We start from the raw sequence: 16036 nt of genomic DNA on the forward strand, positions 1-16036 counted from the left end.
AGAGAGATGGGTACGAGTAGAAACAGAAATAAATGCATCATTCATTATTCCTCAATGGGACACATGAAAATAGTCTGTGAGTTATGAGTTTTATATTTAATACGTCCCACTGTATTCACTGTACTCAACTTTTATATTCCCCCTTAAGGAATAATGATGAATTTGTTTCTGTTTCTACTCGTAACCATTTCCTTTTTTCTTGCCACAAACAGCATTGGTACCATCTACTTTTTATTCATAACTCTCAAGCGCAGAGGGTGTATTGTAGTGATGTTCGATTCGCAAGCGAATTGTTCGTTAGAATCGGTTCCTTTCAAAGAATCTGTCACACCGAATCGCGCAGGACTGAACTATGCCCTGAAATCGGTTGATCTTGAACATGGATATTACCTGATAATGAGATACTGTGATTAAGGTGGACACGTTACTAAAAAAATATATCATATTTAATTGTTGTGGTTGTGTAACGCGTATTTCCTTGTTTGTAATGAGCACTTTAAAGGCTGAAATGATCATGTGGGCAATATGGGAGTCCAAACAATGTGTATTCGTACATCACGTCTTGAAGAAACCATTATTTAGGTGACATAATCAGACACGTTCACTTTTTTTCCTTTATGGATGAAGAAACGAATAACTGAATCAGTTTGTTGAAACGATTCATTTAAATAATCTGTTCAACGAACCGATTCACTAAATGAATCGGACTTCCCAACGGCGGCGAGGCTATTCAACAGTGAGAGCGCCTCTAGCGGCGGATCGTGGAAGTTTTTATTGAACTCTTTGACTGGATTTCGCCGTTCCCAGCTTTACAAAGCGGTGGCAAAAAACCATGGCAAGCATGGAACACGTTCCGACTTATTAATAATACAAGGACTTTGGATGATCTTTTGAAGATATCGAGTTGTCTCTCCTTTTAGGACTTGCAATGGCTCCTGCTAGAAGAAAAGAGCTGAATCTGAAGGAACTGTGCTGAATGCAGGTCATTCATGGAGTAAAGTGAGTCGTTTGGGGATCATGAGTACAGGTTAGTTTCCTGGATGAATAAACATCAACTAACGTTACTTCTGTTGAACAAGCAGTCTAGGCAGGCATGGCAGAAACGTAGGGCTTTTATTGTGAGATGTTGCTATATTTAACGGTTTCATTCGAATATTTCCATGTGTTGCAACCGGTGGAACTTTATTGCAGTAGCAGCAGCTTCAGTGTTCCCATTCTCTGTTAGAGGCTAATCTTGTGCTAACGGGATGAATTGCTTAAAACAAGCACAACAAATGTCCTGGATGAAGAAGGTAAGGAACGATGTTGTGGTTGTTTTATTTTGGGACGTTTTTTATTTAAACCTGAATGGATATTGTACTTTCAGCCTTATCCAGGTTTTTTTCCCCCAGGCATATGGAAACCGCACGGAATACTTTGATTTGACTTCAGTCTTTTGTTTCAACGTTTCTTTATTTACTTCCCCCGCCCCCCCAAATAACCATTTTGGGAAGAGTTTACTTTTTTCTTTGTTCTCTTCAATCGATATGGACACTGTTATGTAGGGTATAACCAAAGAGAATAACGCGGAAAAGTCCCGTGATTTTCTTTCCACTGCTGTAAGGAACTCTATCACAGAACATCCGCCTGATGACTCTTGCTGATGTAAAAGCTCGACGCTCCGGATCGGAGAAAAGAATGAGCGGAGGAGGGCGCCTCCAGGATTAGTCTTGGATTGCTTCCCTTGGAATGGGAAGACCACATTTCCTCAAGAGAGCATCAACAAACCCAAGATTTTTTTTTTCTCCCGAAAGCGCTGTCTAAGTGAATTCAGCGAAGTCAACACCGTTGTTTTCTTCCTCTATCATTCATTGTGACATCTGTAAAAGGAGAGGTCTAAAATCACAATATTGCAGTATGATTGGGTCTTCTGTACAAAGTTTCTATAACTGTAGTTTCACCGTTGATACTGCAAAACTTAGTTGTACTGTTGATACTGTAAAACTAACAGGATCTGCTTCAAACCATGTGTTTACATCTTAGTGACCTTTCTTTTACTTAATTTAAAATATTTTTATGGATGTGACAAAGTAACAATAAGTGCATTTCGTAGGAAATTAGGTTGTTTACTACACACTGTTACTTTGGACAGAATAGATCCCGCACCTGCCATTAGTTTTGAACATAGCAACATTTCCAGTTTTTGTCTACGTATAACTCAGTAATTCATATAGATTATATTTGATAAACTAAAGAGAACAGATATGTATACTTAAAATAATAATAATAATAAAAAAGCTGTGTATCTATTTGATATCTGTGACTTTGAGAAAAAAATGAGGCAATATCAAAACCATCCTTCACCTTCTATACTTTCACCAGCTCAACAACATTATATTGGCTGAGGAGAAAATGACTAATTTAGGTTGCCATAATCATGCTTATATTTTCTGTCACAACTTATATGTCAGTTCAATTATCCAAACCGTAAAGCTTGGGATTTAGTAGCTAGCAACACCAGAAAATTAAAAATGGCTACAATGTTTGATACCTGTGTGACTTAAACATGGTAGACCTAATTTTGTCAACAATGCAGCTGTCATCTCCTACAATTAAATAAATGGAGCTGACAGTTAATTAGCATTTCCCGTATTATCCATTCATTCTTAAAGTTGAATGGTTTTCGACATCAAAACATAGGTGAATGACAAAACATTTGACAAAATCAGTGCTTTTCGTAAGGACTGTTAAAGGGATGGTCTGATATTCGATATTTAAAGAAGTATATTGAAGCCACTGTTTAGAATGCTGTACTAGAATATGCTATTAAGCATTATTGTGAATGGTGACAAAATCTTGATCTGATAATGACTCATACTGGACCTTCATTTATAGGTTCTCACACAAGTGTAATAGCAGAGAATCAAATAAAACTTTTGATGTGCAGATATATACTGATGTATGTTTCAGAGCTGCATGTCAGTCTTGACCTTAGTCATGACTCATGACCCATCGTGTTCAGCTGTGTGTGTGTGTAGTATTCAAGTCTGTTCATGGAATTCATGAAGTTCCCTCTCTTTCTTCTCTGTGTGAGATTATGTAGGAATGAAGAAACCACCGGTTGCCCCCAAACCCAAGCTGGTTCAGTCGCATAAACCATCACCTCCCCCCATTGCCCCAAAACCTGAGATCCTGCTGCCTTCACCCTCACCCACTGCGCACAAGAGAGGAAAGCCTGCTGTCGCCCCCAAACCATGTTTGCCCAAAGCCAATCAGAAACCTCTCCAGCCGAGACAAGACCCCTGCAAGATCCAACACCCACCTGTCTCCAAAAATGGGGGTCCTGCTCTAGTACCCTCACACCTGTCACATTACATTATACCACCCAGTACTCAAGGTCATCAACTAGGTAACAGCAAATCAGAGGATTCTAAGGAAATAAGTGGAACAGCGGCAGTAGGTGTTTTCAAAGAGAGCGCAAAAGTACAGTTGTTTTACAATGACACATCGGAACATGCTTCCCGATCTGAACGGGAACAAATGCATGCTCCCACTGACCCATCCCACACTTCCACAGAGGCACAGGAAGAAACAAACTCTGCCACACTAGAAAAGGACCAGACAAGTGCACAAAAACAAACTTCTCTCCAGATCCCAAAACACAGTCCTACCGAACCCCTACAGGAACAGTCTGCAGAGCAGAAACACACCGGGAACATTTTTAGCTCTTGCACCAGTGACAATGATGGTGTTCCTGCACCACCCAGCAAGCCACTCCCTGTACCCCATCCGCGACGCCCTCAGAGGGCGCTTCTTAGGCAGAATGTTGTGGAGATTGCACCTTCGGACACTGAAGCAGAAACACCTACAGAGACTCCTGAACACGTTCAGACAGACACATTACTAGAAAATCCCCAAAACATTTCAAAAAGCTGTCACACCTACACGGACACACCTCTAAATTTATGTTCCCCTAAAGAGAACACGGAAAACACGGACACTGACTTCTCAACCAACACTGATTCTTTGCACAAAGTAGACTCTTTTCACAGTGCACATACTGAAGACGTGCCTCCTGATCTGGACTCCACCCATTATTCAGTTCCGACAAATGGTGTAACTTTAGCTTCCGTGAACACAGCTGCAGAGGAGGGGTCGCAACCTCCAGCTCCGCCACCTCGACAGAAATCCCTCCCACAAATGGTTGATTCCTCATGCAAGGCCTCAACATCAGTGGACAACTTGCTTTTGCATTGCTACTCAGATCTTCAAGAGGTTAAGTGTAAAGGTGAGGAGGTGCAAAGCGATGATGAAGATGATGAAGCATATGGAGACTTTGCTCGATACCCAATAACTCGGAGTCTTCCTAAACAGATTAAGCTCAGCTGTGGATCACAAATGGCAGCTAAAACCAAGCCGTCTCTGGATGGGGAGGAAAAGTCACCGAAAGTCATGCCTAAAAAGCCCCAACGAAACAGTCTTCCCACATCCGTCGTGTTGCGGAAGCAAAACACGCCTCCACTAACGCACACTCCCCCTCCGCTTCCTAACTCCAGTCCTCCCGTATTCAGAGAACTTCCGGCACCTCCTCAAGAGAAACTTTCATGGCGAGTTGCCCTTCCTAGCATCCCTCTCTTCAGTAGAAACCAGCCGACTCGCAGTAACAGCCAACCACAGGCTGGAGGTGGGGGACCTGTTTTCGTCAAAAAGAGGGCAAAGTCGTTTTCCTCTGCAGATCTTCAGCGAGCGGACACCGGATCCGTATCTTCCGAGCAGTTGGTGCGCTCCAATCAAACAAGACGTAGCTTGCGGAAACTTCTAGAGCTGCGTGTGTATGCACGGTTGCTTCCGAAGTTGCTTCGCAGTGGACAGTCCCTGGATTGCACTCGTACTGATGCAGAATACGAGGAAAATAAAGCCACACCCACTAATCAGGTCACACCTGGCGATGAGATAGAAGCTCAGGGTGACAGTGAGGCTTACTGTGGGGTGGAATACGAGAACGTCACATTATACGAGGAGATTCCAGAGTACATGAACCTGCCCTGGGTCTATTCCAACCAGGATGTGGACACAGGCGTGTATGAAGTGCAGGAACCATGTGAGGTGAACAGGTCAGTTTGTGCATATGCATAAATGTATATATACACAAGTGTCATTATTCATATTACCATCCTGAACTACAGTTGTCTTGTTTAATAGGTTTTGATTTGAGTGATGTACTCAAAAATACTTTAAGATTGTTACAATTTATGACTTTTCAAGCTGTGATTGATTGAGATTAAGCCCCTGATTGAGAGTCCAAGCCCCTGTCAAAATCCAAACCCTGATTCCTAAATTTAAAATTTATAACTCGTACCCTTCGAACAATTACGGGAAAAATTGGGTATTACAGTATGTTTCATTGAGAATACATTGAGAAATTCTACAAAGGTTTGCTATGATTATGTGTATTTATTACCAGTGTTGGGGTAAGTTACTTTTAAAAGTAATGTATTACAATATTGTGTTACTCCATAAAAAAGTAACTAATTGCGTTACTTAGTTACTTTTTATAGAAAGTAATGCGTTACGTTACTTTTGCATTACTTTTCGTCACCTGGGCTGGGCTGGGCTTGCTTATTTGTTTTGTTTTTTTAATAACAAAAAACACAAAAGTTATATTTTTGGCAACTGTAAAGGCCCTTTTAGACCAAAAGTGAAATCAATAAGCCTCAGACTGAATGAAGTGCCTCTGACTCTGCAGCTCACTCACGATTTCTCTCAAAACAGGGACAGAAGAGATGTCAGTAAATAAATGGGAAAACAGAGTAACTTGCATTACTAATTTGAAAAAGTAACTCAGATATTTCGTTGTAAATTTTAAAAGTAATGTTACTTTACTAGTTACTCGAAAAAGTAATCTGATTACATAACTTGCGTTACTTGTAATGCATTACCCCAACACTGGTACTTACCAGTTGCATATACTATTTTAGCGTAACATGCTAATAGAATAGCACAATGCTACATTAGCAGGATATTTAACATTGAGAATAATGTTCTCAAATGAAAAGAAAATTATTCTCAACTATTCCCGCCTTCTAAATGAAAGAGCCAATCACTGATTGGTAAAGTCATTGCATCACTGCAGCGACCATTAGAAGCTCCGGTTCCCATGGAAACCTGAGGCTAGACCAGCCAATTCGCATTCACAATCATAAGCGCGTTTTGACTGCGCATGCGCATTGGCTGGTCTTGCCTGAAAAATAAGCTTTTTTTAACTCTATTTGAGCATAAGAAACAACATTGATGGGGCAGTTCATTTCAGGTTTTGTTGCTGATTTGAAATATGTAATTTATTTGTGAGTTCATAGGGCAGTTTTTGAGATTTCAGGATTCCCCCATTCATTTAGATAGGCCTTGGTCTTGGATGAGCTGCCAGGAGGCGTCGCAAATATGGCCGCCGAGTAAACAGACATTCCTTGAAAGGGACTTTGGCATGGTCCAGTTAGCCTCTGCCAGTAGATGCCATGACTAGACTACTGCACTGGCAAAAAGGCCACCTCGGCTAAGACTTCATAGATCAACAAGCTATATTTTAGGACTTCTAATCAGGCAGTCAGTAGAATACTATTCCTATCTTTCTTGTTCAAATGCACAACATTAACCTGGTCACATCGAGAACGATAACTATAATGGTGATAACTATATTAGCATCCACACCAATGGACGATAACTGCTTTTTATCAGCGCGTTGCAGTTATGTCATCTACTGATTTAAATGCTTGAGCTCTTTAAACCCGGGTGGATTCTGATTGGCTGTGAATATATCATTCATCATTTAATCATTCATCAGCTGACATCCTGAAAGTGATTCCAACAATATTGTTCCTCTGTCGTTATAGTTGTGGTGTGGACTTCCCTATTCTCATGGAATGATAACCGTAATTAATTAATTAACTTTATAGTTATCGTTAAAGTTATTGTCCATGGTGTGAATGGGCTTTAAGACTCGTATACACAGAGTAACCCCAAAACTATAGACCACATAACATGCACATTTTAATATATTTTGCTATGTATTTTAATGTGCACTACATTGTTTTGGTCTGTGTGATCATGGAAGTGTGTGTGAGGGTTACAGTCCACTCTTTGAGTCCAGGTTGGGCCGTTTTCCTGTGGGTTATTTTCAGTGGCCAGAGCAGGAAATGTCTGTAGAGTCATGCTTTGTCATTACAACATTTCCAACACAGTAGCAAAAATCATGTCACATCAGTAAAATGTGAATCATCTTACTCTGATTGCAAAATACACCAACTGCTGACTGTATCACTGACCTCATTATAAAACATAGCACCCACGGCTAATTTTTCTCAGCAGTAAGAGTTTTGTTTTAGTTTTGTAGAGAGAGTCTTGCGTAAGCACAGTTTATTTTTGTCTACAAAATTAATTTCAAGCATTTATGCATAAGTTCAAAAAGATCATAAGAAACTAATTCAGCAACATAAATTCCAAACATTTGACTTAAAGTGTGTTTACTGTGATGACTTTGTAAACACATTCTTGACCTCCATCACACATTGACTTCTCAGTGATGGGGTCTCAGTGCCGGTGAAAACGTACAGCATTTTGCTGAATTCGCAGTTGGTTTCCAGATGCACAGGACGTTGAATCAAGTTTGTGGTCGTGTGTTTGGAGTTGTCAGCAAGTTGTTACCAACAAAGATTTTACAGTCATGTGGGTTACAGACCTTGATCCCAGTAATAATACATGATCATCTTTGATCTCTCAGTAACACAATGCAGAATACACTGCGTTTAATACTGTGCCCCTCCATGCAACAATGCAAATCTTCATGTGAGTGAACTACAAAAATCTATGAAATCTTATGTTAAGATTTTAACATAAATCCATTAAAACTGTTTTTATTTATAAACATATACTATATAAATTACTCAAATGTATTTTTCTATACTGTTTTAGAATATTATGTAGCATACAGTGTGTACTGCACAGTGTGCACTAGGCAGCATGCTAGTATTGCATTCTAAAACCCACTTTCTCTTTAACTTTGGGATTTGAATTGATTTTGTGAGTAGGCTCTATTGGTTAATGAGAGTCATGCTGAAGCACTTGGAGTGAAACATGTGCTTCTATGTACCTCCTGAACCATATTTTGGGGACAAATTTGTACCCAGAAGTGAGCTAAACCTGACAAAATCTCCCAAAACCTGTTTTTGGAATGCTTTTTTCCAAAATCTGTAGTCTTTGATTGCTAGTTTAACATGTTCGCCAACAGCTAATGGCCATTGCGATTACATTTTACATCTGATTAAATTCTGTGAGTGTCAGACGTTTTGAGGCAGTCTTGCAGTGTGGCTTCTCCTACGATGACCGTCAAATCGAGCACAGAACCTGATGGCGCAATTAGTGTGACAACAACACATCACCACTTGCTTGTATTTTTCTTTTCAAGGTAAACCATGACCAAAATTAACATTAGAGATCGTTTTTGTTTGCTAGCCACCATTTCAGTTTTCAATGTGAATGCGGCTGACCGCCACTGAACGTGTCACAGATTGATGATGTAAAACACTGTATGTCCATTTTTAACGAGTCTTGACTGACGTACAGTCTCACATCAGTGACAACTGAGATCCCACTGTGTGACATGGCTTATAGCTGGGATCATGTTTGTGTGTCTTTGCAGAGAGCGTTTATATAAGCTGTAAACAAGAGCAGCTCTGTCCTGCTGCAGGAGAAAGAATGAGAGCGAGGGGAACCAGAAAGAGTGCAGAAAGTGTGTGAATGCATGAGTATGCGTGAGAGTTTGCTTGTGCTATCTGGTGCTGGATGCAAAAGGAACCGTTCACCCAAAAATTAAAATTGCTTTTCTCACCCCAAATGTCACTCCAAACATGTATGACTTTTTTTCTTATGTGGAGCAAAAAAGCAGAAATTTAGGAGATTGTTCACGCTGCTCTTTTCCATACAATGAAAGCAAAATAAATAAATCAAAATAACAATTAAATGCATATAGGGTAAAGTTTAAAATGGATTATTTTAATATATTTAATCTACTATTTTTGCATCATTTGAATGTATTGTTATTACACACATTACGCATATCAGTAAAAAAAAAAAACGTTTGATTGTATGTACGTTGGACTGAACGTGTGCACTTCCTGTTTGACAACAGATGTTCTGTGAGTATTGATCTGTCAGAGGATGGATTGAGCTCTAATGAGGAAGATGGGAACAGTTCCGACTCCAGCAAGGAAGACATGAGCCATTCAAAAGACAAAGAGGTACTACACCTTTACACAGATGCACAGAACTACATCACAGCAAAACGGTTGGTAATTCTTGGCATGCCATTAAAGGAATGTTCCAGGTTCAGTACAAGTTAAGCTCTATCGACCACATCTGTGATTGTTTCTTCCGTTACCACAGGAAATAATTTCAACTCGTCTCTTAGTGTAAACACAAACAAAAAGTTGTGTTTCCACTAATCCACCAACAATGAAAGTTTATGAGGCAGGACATTGCACTGGGATATACAGAACATTGAAATACACAGTGTTTTGAAATGATAGCTACAGAACTTAAATATGTTAAACATGTTAGCAGCAGATTATTGTGACAAAATTGCTTACCGACCTCAGCAAAGTTGAATAACTTATTTTTAAGTTCACTTAATTTCTTAGCATGGTTTAACAAAAATTTACGGTAACTGATGGCATAACACATACTGTTGATAGAGCTTTACTATCCTTTTTAATTGAAGTAAAACAAACAACTTCCATCTTCAAAACAACTGCGGATCTAACAAAGGCCATGTTGGCAGGGAAAAATATCGACCACAAATCCCTAAAATAAAGTCCCATCCTACATTATTTCTGGCTGAATATTGTGTTTCAATTCTTCGTGGAAGTTAAAGGTTTAGTTCACCCAAAAATGAAAATTCTGTTAACGTTTACACGCGTTCCATTTCGTTCCAAGTTCCATTCATTCCAGAGACTTTGGCCCTGTTTACAGTAGTGCCTTTTCATTTTAAAACGGCGTTTTATAATGAAAACAATCCTCGTCTAAACTTGCGTTTTCACTGCGTTTCAGAAATGATGTTCGTCCACACTACACAACCAAAAATGCATGTCACATGACCATTCATGCAGGTACAACAATGAGCATGATGTTATTGTTTACACGGCCGTCAAGGATACACGCCATCGTTTTCAAAAGTCTCCGTTTTGTTCCGTTTACACTGAAACGCAACCTCTGAGTTTTCTAAAACTTGGTCTGCAGCATTTTCGAAAGTCTCCTTTTTCGAGGGGTCGAAAATGTCGGAGTAGTGTAAACGACAGGCGTAACCATAGCAAAAGTTATGTGTTTTAAAACATAAACGCACGAGTGTAAACGAAGCCTTTATTTCATCTTTGAAAGCGGTCTAATCCAACAAATACAAATAAAGGTGACTTGACTTTACTTAATCCAAGTCTTCTGAAGAAATACTATAGTTTTATATGATAAACATTTAATGTAGGCTTTTATTCACACTGATTAACACACATTCATCGAGCACGTCACGCAAACATGTTTGAGGTTCAGTAGAAGCCAATGAGGTTTGTTCTCCTTCATCAACCAAGTACGGTTGAGCTTCCATTTACCATATTTGATGTGTTCATGTATGTGCATTGATCAACGTTTGTATGTGGATAAAACAAAATAAATGAAATCTGTTCGTCATATAAAGCAATTGTGTGTCGTCAGAAGATTAAACTGCTCCATTCATATGGACTACTTTTACAATTTCTTTATGAACATTTTGAAGCGTGAAAGTTGTGGTGGAATGGACTTTCAGTTTTTGGTGAACTATCCCTTTAAATGCATTGAGAATGTTGTCATTCGTCTCAAATTTAAGAGAAGAACCTAAGAAATAAGAACTCTAATCACTTGTGGATAAATCAGATTTGGGACGGCGTGTCCAGCAGACTTTCTGTCTCGAGATAATCCAGAGAGACCCCGATCTGAGAGACAGGGGGTGCTTTCAGTCAAACTTTGTCCTTGACTTTAGACAGACCGCGATCCAAATAAAGACTGCAGCATCTCACCAGCCCATAACAACACACACACACAAGCTCACATGGAGCAGTGACTTTGTTTTGCTATGAGGCTGTATGTTGTTGGTAATCATGGTTGGATGTAGCAACTGTGTAAGTTAACGGCACATAAAATTATATTATAGATTCTAAAATGGTCTAATATTATAACAGCATTTTAACATGTTTGTCTTCAGGAGGTAGAGAGGGCGAAGAGGAACAAGGTGGTCCACATCGCAATGGAGATCATGGGCTCAGAGAAAGTGTATGTACTAAAAAAAAGTCTCATTAATGCTAATTCATATTTAATAATTCATTTGAACACATTTAGGGGGAAATATTTGGTTGAGTTTGCATTTTGATTGTGTGTTTGTGTTTGCAGATTTGTGGATGTTCTGAAGTTACTTCACATCGTAAGTCATCACTGTTTTCACTGGATCCAGATTTGAGACGAGAATTATGATTATAGTGGAAGTGTGGGTTCAGTCATCTGTTCGTGTTTTATTATTTGCATTAATTATAACATTATATAACATTATTATGTTCTGGAATAGTGTTTGATTTTTACGCTCACAGTAGGTTCATAGAGGTAAACAGACACACAGACAAATCTCTCTCTGTTTATTTTGGGGTTTAAATGAGTAGCTATATGTATTATCAGGACTAAGGATGTGCAAGACTACATATTCAAAACCGACCAATGGCGTTGACATGTTCTGGGTTCAATCAAATTTCAGCTGTCAACAGCATTTGGTGGATAATGTTGATTGCCACAGAAAATCATTTTGATTCATCCCTTATATTTCTGAAAAAAAAAGCAAAAAATGGGCAGATACAATGGACGTCTATGGAGCAAGGTATTTTACAAGGGTTAACAGAAGTAATTGTAAATACATTTGTCAATGGTCAATGCACTTCAAGTCCAACAGAAATGGTCAGAAATTGTTTTATTCATTTAATTTATATTTTATTTCAATTAACATTTCTTATGAATTTTATTTTTAGTTACAATAACAATAACACTACCAAGCAGTTCCCACTCTTAATTTATCTTGTTTAAAGTACAATTGCTAAGAAAAAAAGTCTAGATACATTCCCTAGTTTGCTTCACTAGTCACTAGCTAGTGGTGTATCCTGACCCATCCCTATTCAGAGAGAAGTAGAAAGTCAGAAAAAGAGTCTACAGAGGAAAGGCGCGAAGAAGAACTTGTCCAAAGAGACTGGTAGAGGAATAAGAGATCAACGGACAGAGAGAGTTTCGGAAAGAAATTACACCCACCCTCACTTTAACCCACTTGTTTGGCCATGACCCCAAACAGCTGTCCTAAAGACACGTGTGTGTGTGTTTGTGAGGGAAAATGTTCTCTCTACTTCCTGTTAAAGCTGTTGATAGACTGTGCTGCCAGTTTATGCGCTTGAGTTTGTTTGTTTTTACCCTGATTGTGTTTGGAAAGTGCTAGTTTAAAGCGGCGTTAATTGTACCTTGAAAGATTTATCGCAAAAATTTCAAATGGACTCTCATTGGCACTGTTTGTTTTATTTAAGTTTAAATGCTAGTAAATAAAGTCATGGTTTGAATTCACGGATGTTAACGCATGTTTTTTTGCTATTACTCATCTTGTCTAGCTGTCTTTGTTTTGTTGCTATGCCTTGGAATTTTGGCAGTAGCTAGCATCTCCATTTCTGTGTCAGGATTTCCGGAACGCAGTTGCCAAAGCGACTCGTGCGAGCGGGAAGCCACTGGTGGAGGAGAAAGTGTTGAATCAGATCTTATACTATCTGCCCCAACTCTACGAACTCAATAAAGACCTGCTGAAAGAGCTGGAGGAGAGAGTAGCCCACTGGTAACACACAGACGCCATATGAAAGTTAAATGTATCGCGAATGAGTTTCATGTCATTTTTGTTTTGGAGTAGCATGTATGTTTTGTGGCTAAGAGCAGAGAGAGTTCAAATAAGGATGCAAAAGAATGAGAGCCTTTAGAAGTTGGATGGAGTTTGTTGAAAATATTTAAGAACTCTTAACTTACAAGAAAAAGTCCTACTTTTCTCATTGCTCAATTTTGTTTCTGGGCATCTCTATGACTCCCGCAGGTCTGATCATCAGAGATTGGCTGACATCTTCGTTCAGAAAGGTCCGTATCTAAAGATGTACTCTACCTACATACGAGAGTTTGACCGTAATGTGGCTCTGCTGGATGAACAGTGTCGCAAAAATCCTCCTTTTGCCAACGTTGTGCGCCAGTTTGAGGTAGGAGTTTGTGCGCGTGTCCATCTTGTGTGCATTATTACCATCAATAATAATGATTATAGAAGAAAACAGAAAAGAAGCTTTCTCCCATCACATTGCATTTAGTAGATCCCAAAATATTGCTAATATATCTGATATTTTTTGAATTTTCGGCTATTACAATTTACTTTTGAAATTACAACATACATCATGTATAACATACTACATAACATACAGTGTATAACATGCTATTACAATGATTAATCGGTGCCGATTTGAGTTTTGTTAAAGGGGATATGGGTACTTTTTTCAAACAGGGATACCTGTTTGAAAACAGTCATTGTTTTTTGCAGTTACATTTGGTAATGCTTCACATTGAAGATTTCGCTCTTTCATTCTTAGATGAGTCCTCGCTGTGCTAGTCTTGCCTTGAAGCATTACCTGCTGAAACCGGTGCAGCGGATACCTCAATACCAGCTCCTGCTCACAGGTACACACCCTCAAATGAGTGCACACTGCACTCAACAGTAGAACAGGAGGATATCAGGCCCATTACAGGAAGCCACAACCAGCAGATACATCATTTGTTTCAGCTAGTGGACTTTTTGAGCTTTGGCTAGATTTGGCTGAGGAGTGACAGTTCAGTCATATTAAAGGAACACTCCACTACTTTTGAAAATAGGCTCATTTGAGTTCAACAGTTGAGTTTTACCATTTTCGAATCCATTCAGCCGATCTCTGTGTTGCCGATTGCGTAAGTTCCAGGAGCAGCTCCTTAGTTCGGCCATCCTAAACACACGTGACTGACCGCTCGCTCGCACCAACAGGAGGAGGAGGGTCGTGTTACTCTCTACACTCAACCTGAGTGATTCCTACATTTTCAGTCTTTGAGGAGGAGACATGAAAAACAGCGCATACCGCAGGAACGGTATAACGGAAAATATTAGCGGTTTTGAAATTTTCAAATCGCGGTATACCTTGAAACCGGTAATCGGCCCATGCCTAGATGTAACTACAGACGAGTCAAGTTTTAAATAGGAATAATATAGAAACTCTTTGGTCATTTTTGAGCGAGATGCTAACGGTCTAATCAGATTCAATTATCTATGCTAAGCTACAGCTAAAAGTGCTACCGCCAAACCCGGAGATCGGCTGAATGGATTTGAAAACGGTAAAACTCAACTGTTTAACTCTAGGGGAGTTGGAAAATGAGCCTATTTTCAAAAATAGTGGAGTGTTCCTTTAAAGTGAATTTAATTTTTAAATGTTTTCTTGCATTGGACAAACTTGAATCATGTCATTTAGGGAATACAACAAATCTCTGTAACCAATTTTGAATCTTCCAATTAATTTTCATGTCTCTTTCAGATTATTTGAAGAACCTTCCTGAGGATTCATCCGACTACAAAGACACACAAAGTAAGAGCACACCATTTTCTCTGGAAATTATGCACACTAGAGCAGAGATTCATATTATGCAGCTAAGGTGGCACTTTTAGTAAATGTCCAAGGCCCAGTAAATAAATAAAATAAAATGACCTGGTATAATTCACAGTAAGCAACAATTACAGCTAGGGCCATTGTCTTGTTTCCATAGAAAGGCATTCCTAATTTTCATAGATGCTTCCACAATGTAAATATTTACTTATTTTAAATTGGCATGAAATGAATCTTTTTTTCTAAATACATGTTATTGATCTTAATGACATTTTTTTTTTTCTTTTTCAATAATCTGTTTCACTCGGATGTCTGACAATACTGAAGAAAATATCTGTCACTACTTTCATTTCATTATGACTTTAATATTGAACAAAAAAATCAAGTTCACTATAACTCATCTGTAAATTCAAAAATTTGCGGCAATATAAAATACTTTATTCAGTTAAAAACATTCACTATTTTGCTTGTTTAATGAGTACAACAAATCTTTGAAATGTTTTATTGAACTTCTGTTTGTTTGGTTTACCCAGCTGCTCTCAGTGTGGTGAAAGAAGTGGCAAACCACGCGAACGACATCATGAAGCAAGGGGTAACACAACCAAGCCATCATTAAGACCTCATACATATGAATCACTTATTCATGAACGACTTAAACACACATCTCATTTTTTCAGGATAACTTTCAGAAGCTGATGCAGGTTCAGTACAGTCTGAACGGTCACCATGAAATCGTCCAGCCTGGCAGGGTAAGAAACTCAATTCCCCCTGAGTCATTGTCTCTGTGTTGCTAATTTAACATGCTCATGTTGCATACGCAGGTTTTCTTAAAGGAGGGCACTCTGATGAAACTCTCCAGGAAAGTTATGCAGCCCAGAATGTTCTTCCTGGTGAGAAATGTTTATTATAAAATGGACAGTGTTATTTTAGTATTTTATGTAATATATACAGTGGGTACGGAAAGTATTCAGACCCCCTTAAATTTTTCACTCTTTGTTATATTGCAGCCATTTGCTACTTCCCAGAAACAGCTCTCTAAGGCGTTTATACAGCAATCTGTCATGCCAAATAAAAGACGGTCAAAACGTCATTTATTATTTGAATTTCGAAGAAAAAAAAAAAAAAAACTGTATTCGTGCGGTACACATGCGTACCGAACCGAAAGACCCGTACCGAAACGGTTCACGGTTCATACGTGTACCGTTACACCCCTAATATGTATATATATATATATATATACAGTGGGTACGGAAAGTATTCAGACCCCCTTAAATTTTTCACTCTTTGTTATATTGCAGCCATTTGCTAAA

General features: G+C 38.9%; 1 protein-coding gene across 1 annotated transcript in view; it reads left to right on the top strand.

Moving 5' to 3' along the window:
• The first annotated feature begins 808 nt into the window (after positions 1 to 808).
• The window catches only part of LOC107667720 (FYVE, RhoGEF and PH domain-containing protein 6-like), a 24824-nt gene continuing 9596 nt past the window's right edge, over positions 809 to 16036 (top strand). The window contains exons 1-12 of the mRNA XM_016459444.1: positions 809 to 1027; positions 3083 to 5093; positions 9161 to 9269; positions 11258 to 11325; positions 11443 to 11473; positions 12753 to 12904; positions 13154 to 13310; positions 13692 to 13779; positions 14658 to 14708; positions 15260 to 15318; positions 15404 to 15475; positions 15548 to 15616. Coding sequence (XP_016314930.1) covers positions 1018 to 1027; positions 3083 to 5093; positions 9161 to 9269; positions 11258 to 11325; positions 11443 to 11473; positions 12753 to 12904; positions 13154 to 13310; positions 13692 to 13779; positions 14658 to 14708; positions 15260 to 15318; positions 15404 to 15475; positions 15548 to 15616 — 2877 coding nt within the window. The 5' untranslated portion in view covers positions 809 to 1017. The remainder of the gene's footprint in view (positions 1028 to 3082; positions 5094 to 9160; positions 9270 to 11257; positions 11326 to 11442; positions 11474 to 12752; positions 12905 to 13153; positions 13311 to 13691; positions 13780 to 14657; positions 14709 to 15259; positions 15319 to 15403; positions 15476 to 15547; positions 15617 to 16036) is intronic.

This window comes from Sinocyclocheilus anshuiensis, unplaced genomic scaffold (genome assembly GCF_001515605.1).
Source record: "Sinocyclocheilus anshuiensis isolate Anshui unplaced genomic scaffold, SAMN03320099.WGS_v1.1 scaffold2145, whole genome shotgun sequence".
NCBI classification, from domain to species: domain Eukaryota; kingdom Metazoa; phylum Chordata; class Actinopteri; order Cypriniformes; family Cyprinidae; genus Sinocyclocheilus; species Sinocyclocheilus anshuiensis.